Below are 20,701 nucleotides of genomic sequence, written 5' to 3'. Positions count from 1 at the left end.
GAGTCTCTAAGGATATTGTGAATCCTCAGAGATTCATGAATCTTCAGAGATTGCTCAAAGATTCATGAATTCTCAGGGATTCAAATATCCTCAGAGATTCATGAATCCTCAAAGATTCCCCATGAATCATTGTAAACACTTATTTAAATGTTGGTAACCGTGGTGACGATGAAAGAAGCTGCATTTAGTGCCGTTAACACATCATCACGCTTGCAGCAGAGAATTGCAACGCGGTGTGGAAAACAGTTTGCCCGCATAATGAATCGATTGTGTAGGTTAGAATAATGACTGCTAAGTTTCCGTTTGACATGAGAGCAGATTACCGAAACAACTTCAGACTCAAGGCGATATGCCGTAGAAATAAGGGTGGAGATCTGGTCCGCTACAAGCCAGGTGTCCTCTCGCAATGGTCTCCATATTTAGATGACGTGCCGACGATCTGTTAAACGAGCAGCTATAGGCTCTACTACATATTGTATACCAGACGATAGGCTACCAATCATTGAGGCAACCCAAATAGGAATCAACGGCTGCGGGTCAAGGATAGCAAAGAAATCATTCAGATGTTGATCATATGTTGATCAAACGTAAAAATGTTTATTGACCATTTAAATTTTAATAGTGAAATAATGAAACAACTTCAGCGACGATGTCAATACCTATATAAACAAGCAATGCAATGTTCCATAAATGGCGGTGAGTTGCCCGCTGTTCGCTATCTTCTGCAAACTCAAAGCCCGTATTTGTGAGAAGATCCAAGTCTACGATTCCTTCTTGTCTGTAGCGAGCAATAGCTTCTTTTGTCTCGCTGTCAGAGACACTTTCGGCGATTTGGTCGCTTCATCCTGATCGTCTTTTTCCTTTTGTGCAGATATTGCCTCATCAGTGGTTGACGTGGTTGTATCTACAACAGCTTCCTGATTCGACATGTTGGAGGAAATGGTTTCAGGATCTTCAATTACATTCGCATCTTCAGCTTTGACAACTGATGTTCCTTCTTCTATCATTTCCTCCAACTGCTTGTTCTCCTCTTTCGAGGCCTGAGCAGAAGATTCCGGTTCTTTTTCGCTTCGATTTTCTGCTTCTACAACTACCGATCCACTAGTAACGTCAGTCGCTTCCGTTTCCAATTGCACGATTTGTTTAGTGGTGTTCTCGTCTGGTTTCTTTTTGTGAATCACACTGGCCGGCAGAAGACATTCTTCCAAGTCGAGATCATCCACCTGGGACATGGTAGTAGTGGTGACGGGATGCAAAACTGTGACCATTTCTTGCGTTTCATTTGGCTCCTGCTTCACCTCCTGATCGTTTGCTGTGCTGGTCATTTCTTGATCCGGTGTTTGCTGCTCTTCCTGTTTGGTCATGGCTGCCCGGGAGGAGCGTGTATTACGCAATCGTGAAACCGGCGTGTTTGGTTCCGTTTTGATAACTTTGCGTTTGTTTTCGGTTTTAACCGAGGGTTTTGCATCCGCTTCGGCACTAGCTTTTGTTTCTAAATGCACAGCTTTCTTCTCCTCGGTGGCCTCAACACTGCTGGAATTGTCGTTGGTTGCTACTTTGGGAGATTTCTCCCCACCCACTGTACTGGAAACCTCCATGGCACTGATTTCACACTCCCCTTCGGATTCGGATTCGTATTTACGCTTGTTGAACGAACGCTGGGCCGGTAGTTCCATGTGCAACGGACAGGTCACATTCTCGAACAATCCAGCCAATGTTTCCTGACAAACGACACCGCTCTTCTCGATGCCGCACGCTCGGAACAGCACCTGTTTCTTGTCCTCTAGGATGTGCTTGCGGCAGTGCTTACAGCATGGCAGTGTTCTCTCACCACACTTCACGCCACCCTCGGTGTACGAACACTTGGGCAGTGTCTGTGGTTTCTGCTGTAGGCCCTCCGTTGCTTTAGCCCGTTTTTCCAAATATTTCCGCTGCAGTATCGCTTCCACACCATGCTTACGGTGATAACGGTTCAAACCCTTCAGCTTCTCGTACAGCAACCGTTCGCGGGGCGTTTGCTTAATCTGGTCATATATGCTACAATGAATGTCGCGTTCGGTACGCTGGTCCTTCAGATAGTTTCGACGCCGCTCGCGCAACACATGCTGCAGACGGTGAATCTGCTCGATGTACAGTTTCTGCAGGCGGAAAAGCTTTTCCTGCGTAATGCGCGTCACTTCCTCGGCCGTGTAGATACCGGCATGCTTCAACGGATCTCCGCCCTGCGAATCGACACTCTCGTTGTCTGAGTTATCCATCTCTTGCGCCTTCCAGGATGAACCGTACGTAGGATGGAGTATCGCCGCGTCATCGTCACTCGAATCGGAAGCATAGTCCAGCACGATGCGTCCGGAATCGTTAATCGCTGTAACGTCGACGTCAACTGAAAGGAAAAGAGAAAGAATTTTATCGTACAGCAGCGATCATCCAAGGAAAGATTGTAGCAATATAAAAGGTTCGTTAACGTCTCTTCATTTCGCTTTACACATTCTAATCTTTCTGTGTCATTCTATATTTAAGGCACAACCAAATTCATTGTGCATCAACAACGCAAGACACCGCGCACAGACGTGTATGATGAATAGTTAATAGATTTGATAGAACCAGTTCAAAATGGGGTCCCATTCATCCCGGAACTCGAAAAGTCTGCGCAGAAAAATATTACAATCCAGGTACAGCCTCTCCGGGACGCCCAGGTTTGCTCAACGTAAACATAAATTTCTGCACGACTCGAGTCCACCCTTCTGCGAGGCATATAAAAAGGTGGTTCCGGATAGCCCGGAGAACACAACAAGAAAATGAAAGGACTTGTACTATTAACGCTGCTTGTCGCAACCGCGACCCTGCTGGCTGAGGGACAGATCATTAGGTTCTCGATTACGAACAACGCGGACGGTTCGATTACAGTCGCAACTGTTGACGGTTCGCACAGCGTTACCATAGCGCTCAACTCTCCGAACCAGCTTAAGCAATTAATTGCCATTATCAACGCCATGTCTGCCAATGACTATACACCGAGTTCTTCCAAGGAGCGGACTCATCCCGGGAACCCTGAATATGTTAGGACGTGACCTTAGCTCCGGAATCAATCTGATCGGAAACGTGCTTGAGGTGAAGACCAATTTCGAAGGACCTACACTCTACAACGGTGGTACCCTTGGCGGTGGCTTGGCACAGGCGGTTGGCAGTGGGCACCATTCTCGGTGGAATATCGCGCGATGGAGGTTCTGCGACACTTAATGCAGGTGCCGGTGTTGCCCTAAACACTGGATTCCAGCGCCCGATGGTGCATGGTTAGGTAGAAGCTTACGTAAACTGTCACCACTAGCACGCTGATGTCACAATCGAAATATACAGTAAATAATCTGCAAAACAAAGCATGGTCTCTTACCGAAAGGATCAACCGATGGTGTTACGACATCCACATCCGCATCATCGTCATCTTCATGCACGGTTATCTTTAGAGGGGTGTTGTTGCCCATGTAATGCTGCTTGGTTTTATCCACCTTCACATGGTGTGCCAATCCGTGAAGCAACGTTTCTGTCGTCTCCACGGGCACCAGCTTACCGATCGTGGATTTGGTCTTTTTCAGCTGCGTCTGCCGGCTGTGCTCGAAGCAATAATTGGAACCGTAGTCCTTCTTTACGTCATATTTCGGTGATGGTTCCAAGCAACGACGATCATTGGGAAATATAAATTCGCACTGTTTGTACGGAGCATTTGGGTCCTGCAGTATGTGCCGGAAGCAGTAAACGTACGAGTCTACCCGTGGCAGCGTACATTCGTACTGCGTGTTAGCGCACACTTTAGCTTTCTGTTCAATTTCCAGCTGGATTTGGGTGCGGAGCGCTTGTGCTTGATCTGGTGCCTGGCCGGTGCTACTGCTCGGTCCGCTGCGGCTAGCAGATCGCCCTGCCTGCTGATGTGTCGGTCCCATATCTGAGAAGAATTTTAGAATGAGGGCAATGGTATTGAGCTTAAAAAACAATCATTTACCTCTTTAAACACGTCGGAAAATTATTTAGAGCAATGTTTTTCAGTACGAAGCTTGGAAAACACGCAATACGGCCAGAAGCGACGCCATGTATTGAAGAAACGAAAAAGTGACATTTCATGCAAACGCAGGCGAATACAAGGCTGGTACATGGATGGGGCAGACCGCCATGCGTTGAAAGTCAATTTGGACATTAGTGTGTACGATAACTTACACCACGGCCTCATCAACAGAGTGCAATTACATTGAGCCATTTCTACACCTTTCATGACTTCAACGATCACTTCTATTGAAAAATAGAAAACCAATATAGGTGATTGGCATTAAAAAAAGAAATTGGGTTATGGTTGAAATTACTGCCTGATAGCAACATGGAATAATTCATGCACATAAATTTATTTTTTGTTTACTGTTGCTGTCCGCTCCGAACTGTCAAACGGCGCGAGATGGTCCAGCCTGTATGCTATACTGACCTTGGTTGTGAGGTCGGCCATTACGGAGTGAAAAACATATTTGTGGAGTGCATTTTTCTACACCAAAATAATACCATCAAACTCACATACCAGCAGCTGGATTCGGTTGCCTTGCCTTCCCGAACGTGCCAGCCAACGTTTCGGATAGTTTTTCAGCGAAGCAACGGCGACCCAGCGCGTGCACGACACGATTTTCACAACCGGGCCCAATAGCAGAAGCCAAAGCCAGTCCTAGAGAGTCAGCCTATAAAGACAAGAAACGAGATAAAAAAAACGGCACGACACGACGTAAGAAGGCCCTCACTCTCTCGCTCTCTCTGTCGCTCCCGCACCGTTCCCCTTTCACTCTGTTAGTTGCTTGCTTTGCGGTCGAATGGCGTCTTGGGAAATTGGTGTGACGACGGAGACCAATGAAATGATGAAATAATTGCTCTAACCATACAAACTAAATGTACTTCTTGAGCGCTTTGCGCGGGTTCGCAGCAATTGACCGCGTGTGCAGTGGTGGCGGTAGTCTGCTTCCCCGATGGCCAGGAATAGCTGGATGTCTACTGCTCGGATCTGTTGGCGCCTAAAGTAGAGATCTTCCCCTAGATCATTACGGGCTGACCAGGAATAGAGCATGCGAAAGTTATCTGTGACGTTGCAAAACAAAAATCCTACTGCCAACGATTGATCGCCATATTTTCCGTATTAGAAAAGGCGTGTGTTCAAGTGTGCGTGCAAACGACGAGCGTATGTATTTAACGGTAACACTGGGTGGCAGTGTGTGAGTGCGGTCGATAAACAAGGGTGCAAGGTTTGTGAACGCGTGTGTGTGTGTGTATAGTACCATTCGCAACACGCACACAGTGTTAAACGGCTTGTTCGGAACGCATCATCTGCTGAAACGTGTTTAACGAGAAGGGTGGTGGTGAATTTTAGTAGGCGGCTTCTATGTTTATTCCTAAACGTCACAAACGCGAGCCAGGTACGGATGGATAAACTCAGAATTATAAACAACAGTCTCCGCACCATTGTACCGCGCTGTGGCTGAGGTAAATATCCCAAACTACACTCTCTGGCACAATCAATCAAGAAAGTCCGGTATGAAAGCATGCTTGCTTAGCATCGGAACGAGTAGAACGTAGGATTCTTCTGTCGAGGACACGCTCTGGTGACTCTCCTGTGCTCAGGTGATAGAGCCATCAATCGTACTTGCACTGTTCCCATCACGAGTCGGCGTAAAGGAAAGCGTCCGATCACCTCGAACCTAACCATCGATGGCTTCTGGTGGTAGCGCGAGCGGAACGACGAGTAAGAACGATGACTCGAAATGGTACTTTACTGCCGAGCAGCTCGCAAGCTCGCCGAGCCGCAAGTGTGGCATGGATGCGGATCAAGAGCTTATGTACAGACAGCGTGCTGCCAACCTGATACAGGATATGGGTCAGCGGTTACAAGTGTAAGAATCTGTTCTATGCTATTATTAAGTTTTATTCTCATCAATGGCTACTCGATACACATACAAAATGGATGCCAGAGAAAAGGCGGATTATGCCATTGACACGATTGAAGCATTAATGTAAGTTTGATTATCTTTCGTAGATCTCAATTATGCATCAACACGGCCATTGTTTACATGCATCGGTTTTATGCATTTCATTCGTTCACACAATTCCACCGCAACAGCATAGCTGCCGCCGCTCTATTCCTAGCAGCAAAAGTAAGAAAACTAAATGAAAAACTATGCCCATGGATCGTCTATCTAATTGTGACATGGTTTACCGTAGGTCGAAGAACAACCACGCAAGCTGGAACACATCATCAAGGTCGTACACATATGTCTCGGGCTGGACGCACCTGATCCGATGCGGGAAAACTATGCCGAACAGGCACAGGATCTAGTGTTCAATGAGAATGTGCTGTTGCAAACGTTAGGGTTTGATGTGGCCATCGATCATCCCCATACTCATGTAGTGAAAACCTGTCACCTTGTGAAAGGTAATATCCATTAGCAGACCTGTTACATCCGCTAAGTACTAACCCGTTGAATTGAATATGAAACAATTCATTCATTTCCTTTTACAGCTTCCAAAGATTTGGCGCAGACATCTTACTTCATGGCATCCAATAGGTATGTTGAAAAGTTACATTCATATTTACATACCACCTTAACCCATTGTTGAACTTTTTTAGTTTACACCTTACAACCATGTGCCTGCAGTACAAACCGACGGTCGTGGCCTGTTTTTGCATTCATCTCGCCTGCAAATGGTCCCGATGGGAGGTGCGTTATGGGAAGCGCAGACATTGATATGTAAAACGATCGTAAACTGAACCATTTTCTCTCCCATTACCGTATCGCTATACCCAGATTCCGCAGTCGAACGAGGGTCGCCACTGGTTTCACTATGTGGACAAGACGGTAACGCTCGATCTGTTGAAGCAGCTGACGGACGAGTTTCTGCACATTTTCGATCGCTGTCCGACGAGATTGAAAAGCAAAATGAAATCGATACGGGCAGATTCGGGAGCGGTACATATCTTTCTTCTATTGTAAATGTTGGTCAGTTTATTTATAGCCTATGCTTACTGTCCAATATACAGGAGGAATCCGGTCGACGAACAGGTGGTAGCAGTAGTAGCAGCAGTAGCCTAATGGCTGCACCTTCCTCATCATCTGTACCGCGCGGTCTTGATGAAAGCAGTTCGACCTCATCGTCCGCCTCTAGTCATCATCGTCCTAAGCAGGGTTCCAGCTGTAAGTAAACTCTTGTCAACCATGGGTATCCCTCTTAGGGCACGCTAACACTAATTTCATGCTTACCATTTCCAGCCGAAATGATGAAACCGCACGGAATGTCGTCTTCCGGGAGCCATCAAAAGATTCCTTCCTCATCGTCGTCTGGTTCGGGATCCCGTTCGCGTTCCGAGCGACCATCCGCGGGTCTATCGTCATCCGCTAGTTTGGCGGGTCAGCAGCAACAGCAACAAGCACCGCCTCAGCATTATGGAAGCGGTGGAAGTAGTAGTAGTAGCAGCAATAATAGCAAAGGTCCACCATCGATACCATCGCACCGAGGCAGCATGTCGTCGTCTATGTTGATTAACCCTTCCAGTGCCGTGTCGTCTCAGCGATCGAGCGCCGGTGGCTATCAGGGACACGAGGGAAGTAAATCCCGTCAACCGTCGTCTGTTTCCGGGCTGATGCAGCAAGCAAGCGGTCCAGGTGCTGCAACAGGTGCTGGTGGAAGCTCGTCATCCGGTTCTTCATCGTCCATGCATTCCGGTTACAACCAGATGAAGGCGGAACGGCACAGTAGCAGTGGGCAGAAACTAGCACCGAAACCGCAGTCAACTTCTTCAACGTCAGGCTCCGTAGCACCTAACTATAACGCGAAACATCAACAGCAAGCGTCTCAGCAGCAACCTTCATCTCTCTTTTCTCATCCGCCAAGCTACAACCAATCGATCAGTGGCCGTGCATCGAATCTTCCCCTAGCTGAGCAGCAATCGTCATCGAGTGCAGGCAGTAGTAGCAGTAATCAGCCAAAAACGGAATCATCTTCCTTCCGATTGCTTGACGAATCGATAGGACGCTTAACCGATCCGATGCAGATGTGTACACCGCCAAAACAAAACAAACCATCGTCAATCTTCAGCCCTGACTGGAAAGATTCGCAAAACGAATCGTTGCAGAACTTACCGCCGAGTAAATCACGATCGAGTGGCCACTACGGTAATGTAACGGCCGGTGCAACATCCGATCGATTGCTAAAACCACCGAAGGGTAGTCCTAGCGGCAAAAAGCAACAGCTTCAACAGCATCACGGTTCGACAATGGGACCATCGCGCTCTGATGCACAGAAGAAAGAACGCCGTCTGGATGCCTCTTCGGGGCTCAATGTACAGCAACCAATAGTTTCTAGCAAGCATCAGCTAATGGGACACGACAAAAAATCGCTAATGCCACCGGGGTCCTCCAGCGCTCTTCCGATGGTCGGTGGCAATAGTAACGTTAGTAACACTGGTAGCAATAACGGTAGTAGCAGTAGTAATATTCACCCTAGCCACAATTTAAAACGATCACTAGACGGATCGGGTTTACCTCCGAATGTACTAGCCGCCAGCGATGGTTCGTCGCTTGGCAATCTTTCCGGTAATGGAGCGCCTGGTGGTTCGATGGGAGCAGCAAGTAGCGCCGCTAATACCAGCACTAGCAGCATGTCCTCGCAAGCGAAACGGCCGCATCCGAGCAACGAACAGATTCGGCAAGACGATGGGACCGATTTTCGAGAGCAGAAAGTACGTCGAACTGAACCATCCAACTCATCGTTTCTCTCTTCTGGATCGCCTTCAGACCAGCTGTTTAACTCCTCCTTCGATCTGGCCAGCACGTTCGACAAGATGGACGATTCCTCGTCGCTGTTCAACTTTAACGACAGCTCGCTGCTTTCGCAACCGCTGCTGAGTGACTCGAAACCGTCGACGCTGGCAAAAAGTGGTGGCATTTTTAGCAACACAATTAACGGCATCGAGACGAACGCAGCGCTCGTTAGCAGTTTACTGAAGGAAAGTTTGTTCAGCGAGACGCCAAAATTCGGCTCCCTTTACGGTACGAATGAGGCACCGGCCGGTGGGGCACGGTCTGATGTTACCGATACAAAGCCAATCGATACGAGCGGCAGTGCACCGTTAGCTATGGACACGAAACCACAAATGACTGCGATGGATAATTTGCACGGACTTCCGCCACAGTCCGCCGGTCAGCAACAGTTGCAGGTTGGTGGTGCGGGCGATTCGGTACCATCCGGTGTGGTTCCACCTTCCTATCCATGGGTAACTACAAATGCTAACCTTGCGAGTGATACTTCTGCCAGTGTTCCGCCGCCAGCGAACGTACAACCAGTACCGGGTGTTGCTGCCGTGATTGATCCTACTACACAACCCACACTAGGTACAACGGCCTCAACGGCTTCCGATCCAGACACGGACCAGGGTGCAGGTAGTCATAGGTCTAAATCGGAAAAGAAAAAGAAGAAGGAAAAGCACAAGCACAAAGAAAAGGACAAGACGAAGGATCGCGATCGCGAGGAGAAGAAAAAGCACAAAAAAGACAAAGACAAGCATCGGGATCGTGAACATCGGGAGAAAGGAGATCACCATTCGGGGTCAGGTGCGGGATCGGAGAATGTTTCCGGTGGTGGTGGTAGTATCGGTAGTGGCCATCCGTACGGTTCACATTCGGCCCAGGATCCACAGCCACCACCGGGCCCGATTAAGATCAAACTTAACCGTGCGATCATCCCGCCAGTGTTGGATGGAGTTGGATCACATGCTTCCGGTTCGGGAGGTTCCGGCGGATCTGGTACGGGAAATGATGGATTAAAGATAAAAATTCCAAAGGACCGATTGTCCGGTTCGTCCTCATTACCTGGTGGTCCGGCAACAGGCGGCGCATCGTCATCAGCCGGAGGTTCCCATGGTGCATCGGGTCATGGTGTTTCTGGCGCGGGTAGTTCTTCCAGTGCTGGTGTTGGTGGCGGATCGGCGTCCTTAAAATTGAAAATTTCCAAGGATAAAATAGAACACTACAATGTCAGCGCTACAAGCGAGGCAATTGGAGGCGGTGGTCCACATCTTAGTGGTGCGGTTGGTCCTGCTGGAGGAAATGTGGGCATGGGCGGACTAGGAGCAATCATGGGGATGGGAGGTCCCAATGCTATCGGTAGTGGCAGTAGTAATAGTAGTAGTAAAAAAAAGGATCGTGAGAAAAGTAAATCGAAGTCATCTAGCTCATCTTCGGAACACGGAAATCGTCAAAATGGTGGTGGTTTAGTGGCTCCCGGAAACAATAGTAGCAAGTCATCCAGCAAGGTAGGTGAAGAAACTTTTAATTTATTATTTTGTTTCGGATAAGATTGATTATATGGCCTAGCGTTAAAATGTGCCTTATCGTCTTTAGAATCTATCAACTTTACCGCAGCAGCAATCCCAACCGCAACAGCAGTACGGTATCTACAATGCAAACCAATCCATGACGGCTGTAACCGCCCCTATGGCAGCCGCAGCCGGAATACTACCAGGCCTGCACGGATATAATCATCAGGGTGGGTTCGACTACCAGCAATCGGTTGCATCACTCCAACAGCAACAGCAGCAACAGCAACAGTACTATTCCCAATATGGTCAATTCGGCCAACAGCAGCAGCAACAGTTTCAGCAGCAAATGGCGGCTTCCGGTGCCAGTTCGATGTTGATGAACGCATCCGGGGGTGGCGTTGGCGCAGGCATGATTGGTAAGATTCCTGGACAAGCAGGCCCGGTGGGCATGCAATCGTCCTCACTGCCACCGTACTACTACGGTGGAGGATCCGGTGCGGGAACGGCCACCAATCAGGGCAGTGGTGGTGCTGGTAAAAAATAAGATGATTGCGCTTCACTAACAAAAACAGTAGAACCACAGCTCTATGCGTTCTTTATGTGTCTGTTGTCTGCCGCATTGCTGTGAGTTCTAGGAGTACGTATGGAAGCGTTTATCTTCGGTCCAGTTTTGTTAAAACTTTTTTGATGTATATAGTTCGAAGCAATTTATTACTTTCGACTGTAAAAGGTTCAACATTTCGTTTAAGTGTAGGTTACACTACAAGATTGCGATCGCATGAGCATACAAACGTGCGGAACACAATAGTCTAGCCACATTTGCAGCGATGTGGTACCGTCCGCCGTGAATCGGAAAGGATTTTTAGTAGTCTATTTTATAATTATTTGATTACAGATATATAAAACACTGCGATCGACAAGAAGGACTAAAAAAAGTACTGTTAAATGTTTACCAAGTGTCGTTCTTTGCAGCTAGCTTTTTTTTGCATACCTATTTTTAGCTACAGTTAATGTTAATGATTTTGCGCTAACGCAACGACAAGCAGGAACCTCGGCGTAACATTTCCGAGAGCGATAATGGATGATCGTTTCAAATGTCCAAATTACTATACTAGTTTGTGACAGTTTAATTTTAACTCTAGGCTCTGTAAGGCGGTCTAGCATAACCGTATTAAGTGGAATACGTACGATACGATATGAGCGTATCGGTAGATAATATCGCGAATGACACACGCGTTCAAATTGTTGTTTTGATCCCTGTTGCAAGTTGTTAGCAAGCAGTCACCCTTCCCCCGGGGGCAATCATATAGCGTCAAGAATGGGAATGGATATTTCTGCCAAACGGACGGATATTGGGTTTATTTACCTATGTTGCACGGTACACAGTAAGGAAAACACTTAAAAGATTGTAACAAAAAAAATCGATAGAAAGACATCGGATATGTCCGTGTGAGAGATTTTGACGGTTTAGTTTAAGTTAGTAAAACAATTCGATTTAAAGAAGAAAATCTCTTATGATTGTCAAACGATATAGACAAAATTGCAAACAAAAACTGATTCGACATTTGTAATGCTATGGGCGCACGCCTATGTTGTGTTTATTCACATTGGAATACTTCTTAGAAGCGCATTTCCGATTTCTAAACGATGCATTAACTCTTTGTGCTTATTCTTCTTCTTGCTATTTGATTTAACGATCGTTACACGCATGTTAAATACTTTGCAGATGGTCATTTAGTTTTTGCGATGGAAATGGGTCGACGTTCTGGCTAAGTTCGTTCATAATAGATCAAAATGACCACTTTCATTTATTCTTCTTGGCGTAACGATCTGCTAGGTCATGCCTGCCATTTCTGGCTTACTAGACTTATTTTACCACGTATTTTGTTACGGAAGATTGGTTCGTATTGGGATTTTGCACAGGGTTTGGTCGGACATAGTCAATTCTTTGGACGGAAAAAGTATCTTTTAACGATTAGTGAAATTTCCGATAAAGAAAATACAATGACTGACACGAATAAAGCTTATCCGTAACCAATTTAACACCGTAACACACCGAACAGAATCAGCTCCACTTGGGTTAGGCTTCAAAATTTTGCCAACGAGTCAGACTCGTTGAAGTTGTACGAGGGGTTAATGATATTATCAAAACAAAATACAAAAAAAAACTTAAAAAATAAAACTCAAGACAAAAAAACACACAAACATTAATCTACTATAGCGGAGAAACGGTTCTACACTGCGAAAAGTTATTCAAAAATTACAAAATTGATCAAAACGAAGGTACAGCAGATATATCAATTAGGCAATGTGTGGGGCGGTTCGCAGCGAAGGTATGTTTCCAACTGGTGGATTACGATAATGTTGCTGCTATTTGTACTCAACCCCATAGCCACCGGCGGGGCACTGCTGGATCCTGTACTGTGTTTACCAGAGGCGTTTAACGTGGAGTGCGGCAAATAAAGGATGAGCTGGAGCGTACGTAAGATTTGTGCATATTACAACATTTACTCACTCTTGGATGCTTACCTTCTTGTTCAGAACCATTACGCTAGGAGCTAAATAATCCAGTACAATCTACTCGCATTACCAATAATATCACGTGGGTCGGGCGCACTGAATGCTTACAAAACAGAGCCTCTCTCCCCTCCCCAAATCGTACGTAAATATGATAAGGCTGCGGAACTGTGGGAAAAGCAATAGAACAAACGTACGAGGGGTTGATGAATCCTACACACACACGCACACACACGTGTATGCGATATTTCCCATTGATTATCGCCACACACACACACACGTAAAGCAACTAAGTAAATACTATTCAACTACATAATGGCTAGAGAAAATTAAAGGCAAACATACACAAACACCCTTTGCTATAACTAATAGTCGAATAAAACAAGCAAACAAAAAAATACTTCAGAAGTACACTGTTGCGCTAAATTCCCGTATGCACAGAAACACTAAACACATTTAACAAAGAAAACTATACACAACAAAACACTCGAACTGATAAGTCTGAATTAGATGGAAACTTTAGTAGATGATGAAACGGTTTAAGGTGGAGGAATTCGCCAACAGCGCGATAGTTAGTCCATGAGAGTGAGAATGAGAAAAGATAAGAAACAGAGGTCGAAATGATAAAGAAACCGGAGACGAAATATTCAAAGAAATATATAATACGGATTTGTTACAAAAATAAAAAAACTACCCATAAACCATAAGCGCTGGTTCAAGCAGAAGATAGTTTCGAAAACAACATAAATATTTGGTTCGCAATCGGCAATCGACCTCAAACGAAGATGTGACCAGAGATGCTTGCTCCTCCATTCCGAGTATAAAACGTTCAATCTATGGAAATGCAACCGTAATTTTCATTCTCGACAGTTGGCAATGGGCTGTTTATTGCGCGTGAAGATAAGTGAGATTCTTTCATTTACCAGCTCGAGTGGTACTGAAGAGCAGGAATGCATTTGCAATAGTTCAAGCGGTATAGAGGATTTTGGGAAAAGGTAGTAACCAACTTACAAGCAAACTATTTAACGGAAATCAACTAATCTACAAAGAAAATACAAACACGGAATCGAATGGAGAAAAGGATGTTGTGCATGAGCCACTCACCTCCTCATCCCAGAATGTTGATCGGCGTAAACCTAAAGCATACCTAAATCCTGCGCATGCACGCGATACGATAAGTAAGCGATCGATCCGCGCAAATATATGCAAAAACACCCGTCACGTGCAGGCGTGAGCGAAACAAATGGAAATAAAACAAAGAACAGATACAAACAACAACAAAAACTATCGAACGAAAGGTATAAACTTAATCGTGTATATTATTTAAGCTTAATTTATCTGTTTAAGAATGTGTATTTTAGTAACAAATTGTCCTACCTATGTTTTCCCATCCTTTGTTTAAGTAAAATAAATTAGGGTATGTAATTTACTGCACGTTTCGTTTCGTCCTTTTAGTTAAGTATGAAACTGTGGGTTTTGTTGCTTTGGTAGAACATTTGTTTGTCCCAGCGTATACTGAATCGTTATCCGTTACAGTGTGAATTGCATGCAAGATGATGCTATAGGCATTCAAGTTATCACAGTGTGAGTAATGAAAGTAAGCGTCCAGAAAGGAATTCCTGTTCATTTGGTTGCTTAAAACTGTAAAAAAAAACTATCTACATTAAAAATGTTTTGAAAAATGTGTTGAAAATATAGTAAACCAAATAAGTAATGAACAATGGAAGTTTAGTGTACGTGTTGTTTTCTCACAGGTTGTGCCGTTACATTTAAACAAAGGCGAACGTAATAATTGTGTTTTGTTTTATTTCATTTAAAATGGTGTATTCATTGAACTTTCGTAGCTCAATTAGCATCCAACACGTCCCTAATCCTTGCGAAAGATATCCTCGAATGATATTTTTGATATTTTTTAATAATTTCTACCAATTCATTTCCGTTACATATATGCTATTTCACCAATTTAAATATTTCCATACAACGGTGATCTCGGATCGCTAGAGATCAACGTCGCTATACAACATGGGTCGAAATCGTACTCTAAGCCAGTTTTTTTTGTATGAGTTTTGACGTTTCCAGGCTTATCCGCTTACAGCTCCCCATACAAATAACAAGCAATGTTAAGCCTAGAAAAAATGGTTTAGATTGTTTTTTCTAATGAAAGCTTCGGTAAGCTGCTCGGCAAATATCAAAACAAACGAATCTGTATGGAACGAAACAGCCCAATACCTGAATTATTTGACAGATACAGCCTGAAGGCTTAAACTTTCAAACTTATGATATGATCTGCCCCATTATTGGCTTAGATCAGATTTTTAAGCTTGAATCCAATCACACGCGCAATCCTCCAAAAAGGTGTCCAAGATAACGAGATTCGGAAGTTTTTCTGACATACTTTACCACAAACCTCGTCCATTTCTTGAACTCCATATCTTCATTGTTGACTTCCCGGACCTAATTAATTTGTTGGTGTGAGCGCCAATATCCCTCGATCTATAGTCCAACTGTCCTACTCTAACCAAAGGATAATGACCGTTTTCTGGACGTTCGTATCCATCGAATGATCGATCCACATGATCGCCGAATAATAATACCGAACCTTGGATCCTCCCGACCAGCGCAAACCCTGGACATATTTCCTTGCTCAACAGTGCCGAAGCGAAAAACCGCTTCAACTGTTATACAGTGCGAACGGTCGTTTATTCACCGACGCTCATGCAGGCAATCGGGCCCCACGCTACCCTATACGATTGCAGGGGTTTTCAGATGCAATACCCTCAACACCCATCGGAAGCTAGTGGCGCTAGTGGATCATCGCATTCTCGAACGAACCGCCGAACGTGCCGAACGTAAGGAAGATCGCTGTGACGGGTATTGTGACTATCGATCGGTGGCGAGTTGTGTTTTGCCGTTCGGTGTACAGATCAACATCAAGCGTACAAAATTCAATTTAATTTAAGCACGAGTGTGTTAAGAAGACAACCAGCCAGATCGAAACGGAAACAAAACCAACTACGTACCTTGAAACCGTGTGTGAATTTGAACAGTTGTGGCAGTGCCGTCGATATTTACCGTATTCATTTATGCACTCGCGGAAAGAGGTGTCGGTGCCGTTTACAGAGAAAAATGGATGTATTTTGGTGCGGATTTTCCAACGCGTGTTGTCTTGGCGTCTAGGCTGAGGCGTTCCGGCGTGGAACGTTTGTGAAGCGTGAATCGTATCGCCGCGTGCCCGGCATTCTCGCACTGTACTGTTGCACTCGTTTGTGTTTCTCTTTGCCGTGTTGTTTTGTGTGGTTGAATTTGTGTGTTGTGCCTGTTTTCTTTTGCACCGTTCTGTGCGTTGCTTCTTTCGCTGTAGCGGAAGCTCTTTCGTACGTACGTTCAGCTTCAGAGTGCAAATGTTTCTTGCAATGCTTTGATCGTGTTCCATATTCAGTGCGTGTTTGCTTTGCATGACAGGATGCCAGTGGGTTGCATTTTTAAAAACGGCAATTTAATGCAGGTGGATTTTAAAACGAAATATATGCACAGATTTGGTAGAAAAATTGTGGAAAGTACCGTGCAAGTAGGCAGTAGTGCAATGAAAGATGATTTTAAATTATGAACTTTAAAAAAAAAAAAATAAAATGTGCTCAAGAAAATGTTAATTTACAAAATGTATAACAACGCGGTATTGAAATGAATCAGATTGATTAAATCATTATCTTAAGACGATGGACTGTTAAGCCCCATAGTCAACCCATAATAAGCCATGTTGTTGGTTCCAATAGAATTCCATCTGGTTCGCTTAATCAGCTTGAGACTTGTCATTTATCACAAAGCAAACTGAAAAAGCCCGTAATAAATACGTACTCAAATAAGAATTGTAAAAGGGGCACTCCTTCCGCGGTGACAATCGATAAGACACGGTTGCACAGTCGTAATCTCAATCAAGCCGCCAGGTTAATGATCGATCAGTAAACCGAACGGACGTAATAACGCTGATCGATACTTTATCCCGCGCACTTGATTGGATGCGTGTGTGTGTGTGTGTGTTTATGTGCTATTGTTATATTGTTCCATCATTTCAACAGCTCCAAGAAGCAGTTTTATACACAGTGCAAACAGGGCCGAGCAATACTAAATAGTGCACAGTTCGCTACTACTGCTAGCAAAACACAATGTCGATGAAAATGCTTTCCCTCGAAGATGACCAACGATTTGCGCTGATGAAGGTAGGTACCGAATGAGGTGCGGGGGAACGGGTTTTGTGTGGTTTTTGGGGGGGGGGGCAAATATTCAAAAGCCTTTATCGAACACGGTTTCGATAAGATAAGCTTTTTTTTTGTTACGATCACGCCGTCACCACCGCTAGCGCGTATGGGCACAGGGTGTTGATTTGTTTGCGCACATTTTTGTCAATCCAGCTGTTGTTCTGTGCCGTTTGTTGTTGACGCCCGTTTGTCAGATAAGGAACTTATGTTGCTTCGTGTTACCTTTATATCCCTTAGCCTTGGGACGATCGAACTGTAGGTTGGGGGGATTTAGAAAGTTCAGACTCCAATGGGGTGCTTCTGATCGACATACTCCCGGATGGGAGTGGAAGGTGTTGAGAAATCCTCGATACAATGTGTGCGTGGAGTGCACCATTCAGGAGTTGCAATTTCATGCAACGTTGCGTTTAATATTCAAGCACGCTGGCGGGGTCGGCACCGGGGTGTTCCGGTTTCGGCGTTCGTCGATCGTGTGCGATCGTGTCGTACAATTAAAAATCTGTTTTCCGGTACAGTACGACCCCAAACGCGGCGGCCCGTACTCTCCCCGTTTTCGCGTCAAGAAAAGGTACCGGCACACAGTCGCTTACACCTGGCCACATATACACGAGTTTACACAAAGCGTTTGTTCGAAGCGTGTAAAATTAATGGTCCCCAATGATGATACACGAACGCCAATTGGATGCGTATCCGGGACGGTTGGTGAATGGTTTTTGGTGCGTTTGGTGTTTTGTTTTTATCAATCGGGGCGCCCTCCCGCTGCGCGATGGGGAATGAAGTATGGTGGTTGACAATTTATCTGTCGATCATTAGATTGTTGGACGGTCGATGGGAAAAATGATGAGCGTGACTGACGTTGGCTGATGGTAGGTTGTGTGGTTGGGAAGTGACGAGCAATCCCGTAATCGCAACGGCTGTGCAATTACTGCTCGTACGAAACTTGTTGGACCATAATTCCGAGCCGCGTTACACGATGGGATTGCCTTTGCTAGATAAGCTGGTTTATTTGAGTTTTTGCTGTTACACCTACAAAGAGCTAAGTAATATTTACTTCTAGAATAGAACAATGACAAAGCGCTTACCGGTTTTATCAGGTTGACTTTCAATTTTGGGGTCGAAATAGCTTATCTCTTAAGCTTCGCAACAACCAAAGCTTGGCGACATGCAACGATAACACAATCTTAGTGTAATCAGAAATAGCTCGAATGAAATAGACAACCGAAAATACACCTCCCAGAAGCATAACAAATAATGATTCATTTATAATAGCTTATTGTTTTGGATGGCAACAATATTTCCTTCATGCGTCGAGTCTTTCACTGCCATTAATCGTAACGAAGCATCATATCGTAAACAAATTAATCATTTTTGGTCCATTGAACACCGTGTGTTCTATCCTTCCTTGTTTCCTGCGCGCAAGCGCGAGTCCGTTGGCTGCTTGTTCTACAACACCATTCCGTGCGTGTGCTACTTTTCCGATGTGTTCTTGTTTGGTGGGCAACCGGAGTGTGAGTAGTTTTTTGTTTTTGACGGTCAAATCTACCACCTGCCTTGGAATGGGAGGCCACCAGTTGGGTGGTGGAGGGAGGCGGGTTCTCTAGCGCGCCAAGGATGTGGCAAAGGTTTTTGAAAATATGTTACTCCCTTTGCAGCACCACGGTTCCTTCACCTGAATCTTCCATGCGGCCGTTGTAAAGTCATTTAAAACAGTCGAAAAATCCTTCACAAAACACGGTGGCAGAACTAAAGAGAAACAAATGGCAAAACGGCGCATAAGGAAGTGCAACGGAAGAAGATCGGCGGGTATGTTTATGGTGTTTGAGCGTTTTTGGTTGAGAACCTTCGGAGAATGGTGTTTTTTTTTTCCTACCTCTTCTTCTTCTGTTGGCAGTTTTGATACGCTTCTTGTGCTTCATAAAGCAGCTTTATTGCTTTCGTTTCATATTTGACACGGTCTGTGTCTGTCTGCGTCTGCGCCGTGCCCGCAACCTTGAAATAGACTACGGATAGCCGGTTTAGGTGGAAAAATAAAGCTGTTTTTTTGTTATGTTTTACACGATGCTAATGCTCAGATGTGTTATAATGTTGGGGCACTATTAGAACGGTAGCTTAAGTTTAAATTGGTTTTTAAAATAATTCAACGTAAAAAAATTACACCACGTGTCATTAAACCTGTCCACATTTGAAAGTCGACAGAGCAATCGGTAGTAAACAGATACGCATCATGGTTGAAGTCTTTCGTTTGGCTAGTAAGCGACGAACCCTTGGCACAGGCACGCACCTCGCCAATTGTTTGCGATGAGAAAACAGTTCCTGGCGTAATTACTGGCTGACATACACACACACACACACCATTGCAGTGTGATCGGCAAAACAATAGACCCGCCCCTAACGAACGATCGTGTTATCGATTCGGAATGCATTCGGTTGCAAAATCTGTAGTCATCGTTTAGAATTGTGCTTCCACAAGGTTTTTGTTCCAGCACGCGTTCCAGCGGTTTATCTTTATCCCCGTCACCAAACCCGTACCAGAAACTGTGTCGATAAAGGAAAAGGGAGCAGTTGCGCGTGGCGATGTGTCCAGTGACGACAATCGCGGGAAGTATTAGTTAACCGATCGAAGCCAACGGCACGATCTAAGGAATCGTCATTATGATCGTTTATACGTCAACCGTAGCTACGGTGGTGAATATTTCCATTCCGAACGGTTCTAGAAGTTGTTGCTGGTGAGCGTTTGGTTGGGGGTTAAATTATAACATCCACTAGTTGATAAGGCTGGCAATTATTTCACCATTAGATGTTTAATTAATCCACCGGCCAGTGACACACAATGGGACGGTGGGCGGTAGTGATTCAGGAAGTGAATCATCAATGCAATTATCGTTTAATTTTGGTTAAATTATACACAAATGGTGTATGGTCTGGCTTAAATACTGTAAACGCGTATTATTACAAGAAGAAAACATTCGTTTCCGCCTATCGTTAAATATTAAATATGACATTTGTCATGATCTAACGACTAACTTCATTCGGAAACAAATCCCTTAAAATATATTTGAAAACGCTTATTTACACAATAAAATTATTTGTTCAAGACGAATAACCTCTGAATAAAGCTTGTTCGGTGTTTTTATTTAACGATCCACCCGCCTGAAAAGGTTCGTCGCTGAGAAAATAACAAAAGACTTCAATCTTTCTGTTGAGAAGCGGATATGATTTTCTAACGTTTTTGATTCGTTTTTTCGATAAAAAACAATATATATCGGGGATCGTGTGTCCATAAACATGCAACTGGTACAATTACACGCAAAAGGGAAAGATCATCTACATTAATCACCGCTGTACTATAAACGTATGACCCCATACAGTAACATTAGTCAACTGAATCGGAACCGAAATGTCGGTGAACGCCCCGGACTCGCTCTTTATCGGGGTCGGTGGGTGTCTTGGGCAACTTACTATGAGCGACCCAGACGTGATACCGGCCGACAGTTGCTGGTGCCAGTGAGACAACCACCGATCCCCGGCCGGTGTGCTTAGCCTTGGAATACCGGACACTAAGCGCGGCTATGCTAATGATGGTTTGGGGTTTGGG

The 20,701-nt window shown here is 44.9% G+C and overlaps 2 protein-coding genes across 2 annotated transcripts; one reads left to right on the top strand and one right to left on the bottom strand.

Moving 5' to 3' along the window:
* Nucleotides 1-761: 761 nt before the first annotated feature.
* On the bottom strand, nt 762-3,938 carry LOC128713944 (uncharacterized). The gene is made up of 2 exons (XM_053808819.1): nt 3,392-3,938; nt 762-2,383 (listed from the first exon to the last, which is right to left on the bottom strand). The coding sequence occupies exons 1-2, from the start codon at nt 3,936-3,938 to the stop codon at nt 762-764; spliced, it is 2,169 nt and encodes a 722-aa protein (XP_053664794.1).
* A 1,792-nt stretch (nt 3,939-5,730) lies between these two features.
* LOC128712255 (cyclin-T) lies at nt 5,731-10,877 on the top strand. The gene is made up of 9 exons (XM_053807151.1): nt 5,731-5,912; nt 6,056-6,173; nt 6,241-6,451; nt 6,539-6,584; nt 6,647-6,737; nt 6,825-6,986; nt 7,058-7,211; nt 7,287-10,327; nt 10,416-10,877. Exons 1-9 carry the CDS (start codon nt 5,731-5,733, stop codon nt 10,875-10,877), a joined length of 4,467 nt encoding a protein of 1,488 aa, XP_053663126.1.
* The last annotated feature ends 9,824 nt before the right edge of the window (nt 10,878-20,701 follow it).

Source organism: Anopheles marshallii, chromosome 3 (assembly GCF_943734725.1).
Source record: "Anopheles marshallii chromosome 3, idAnoMarsDA_429_01, whole genome shotgun sequence".
Lineage (NCBI taxonomy): Eukaryota > Metazoa > Arthropoda > Insecta > Diptera > Culicidae > Anopheles > Anopheles marshallii.
The sequence above is the reverse complement of the archived record's forward strand: the minus strand, read 5'-3'. Positions and strand labels throughout refer to the sequence as shown.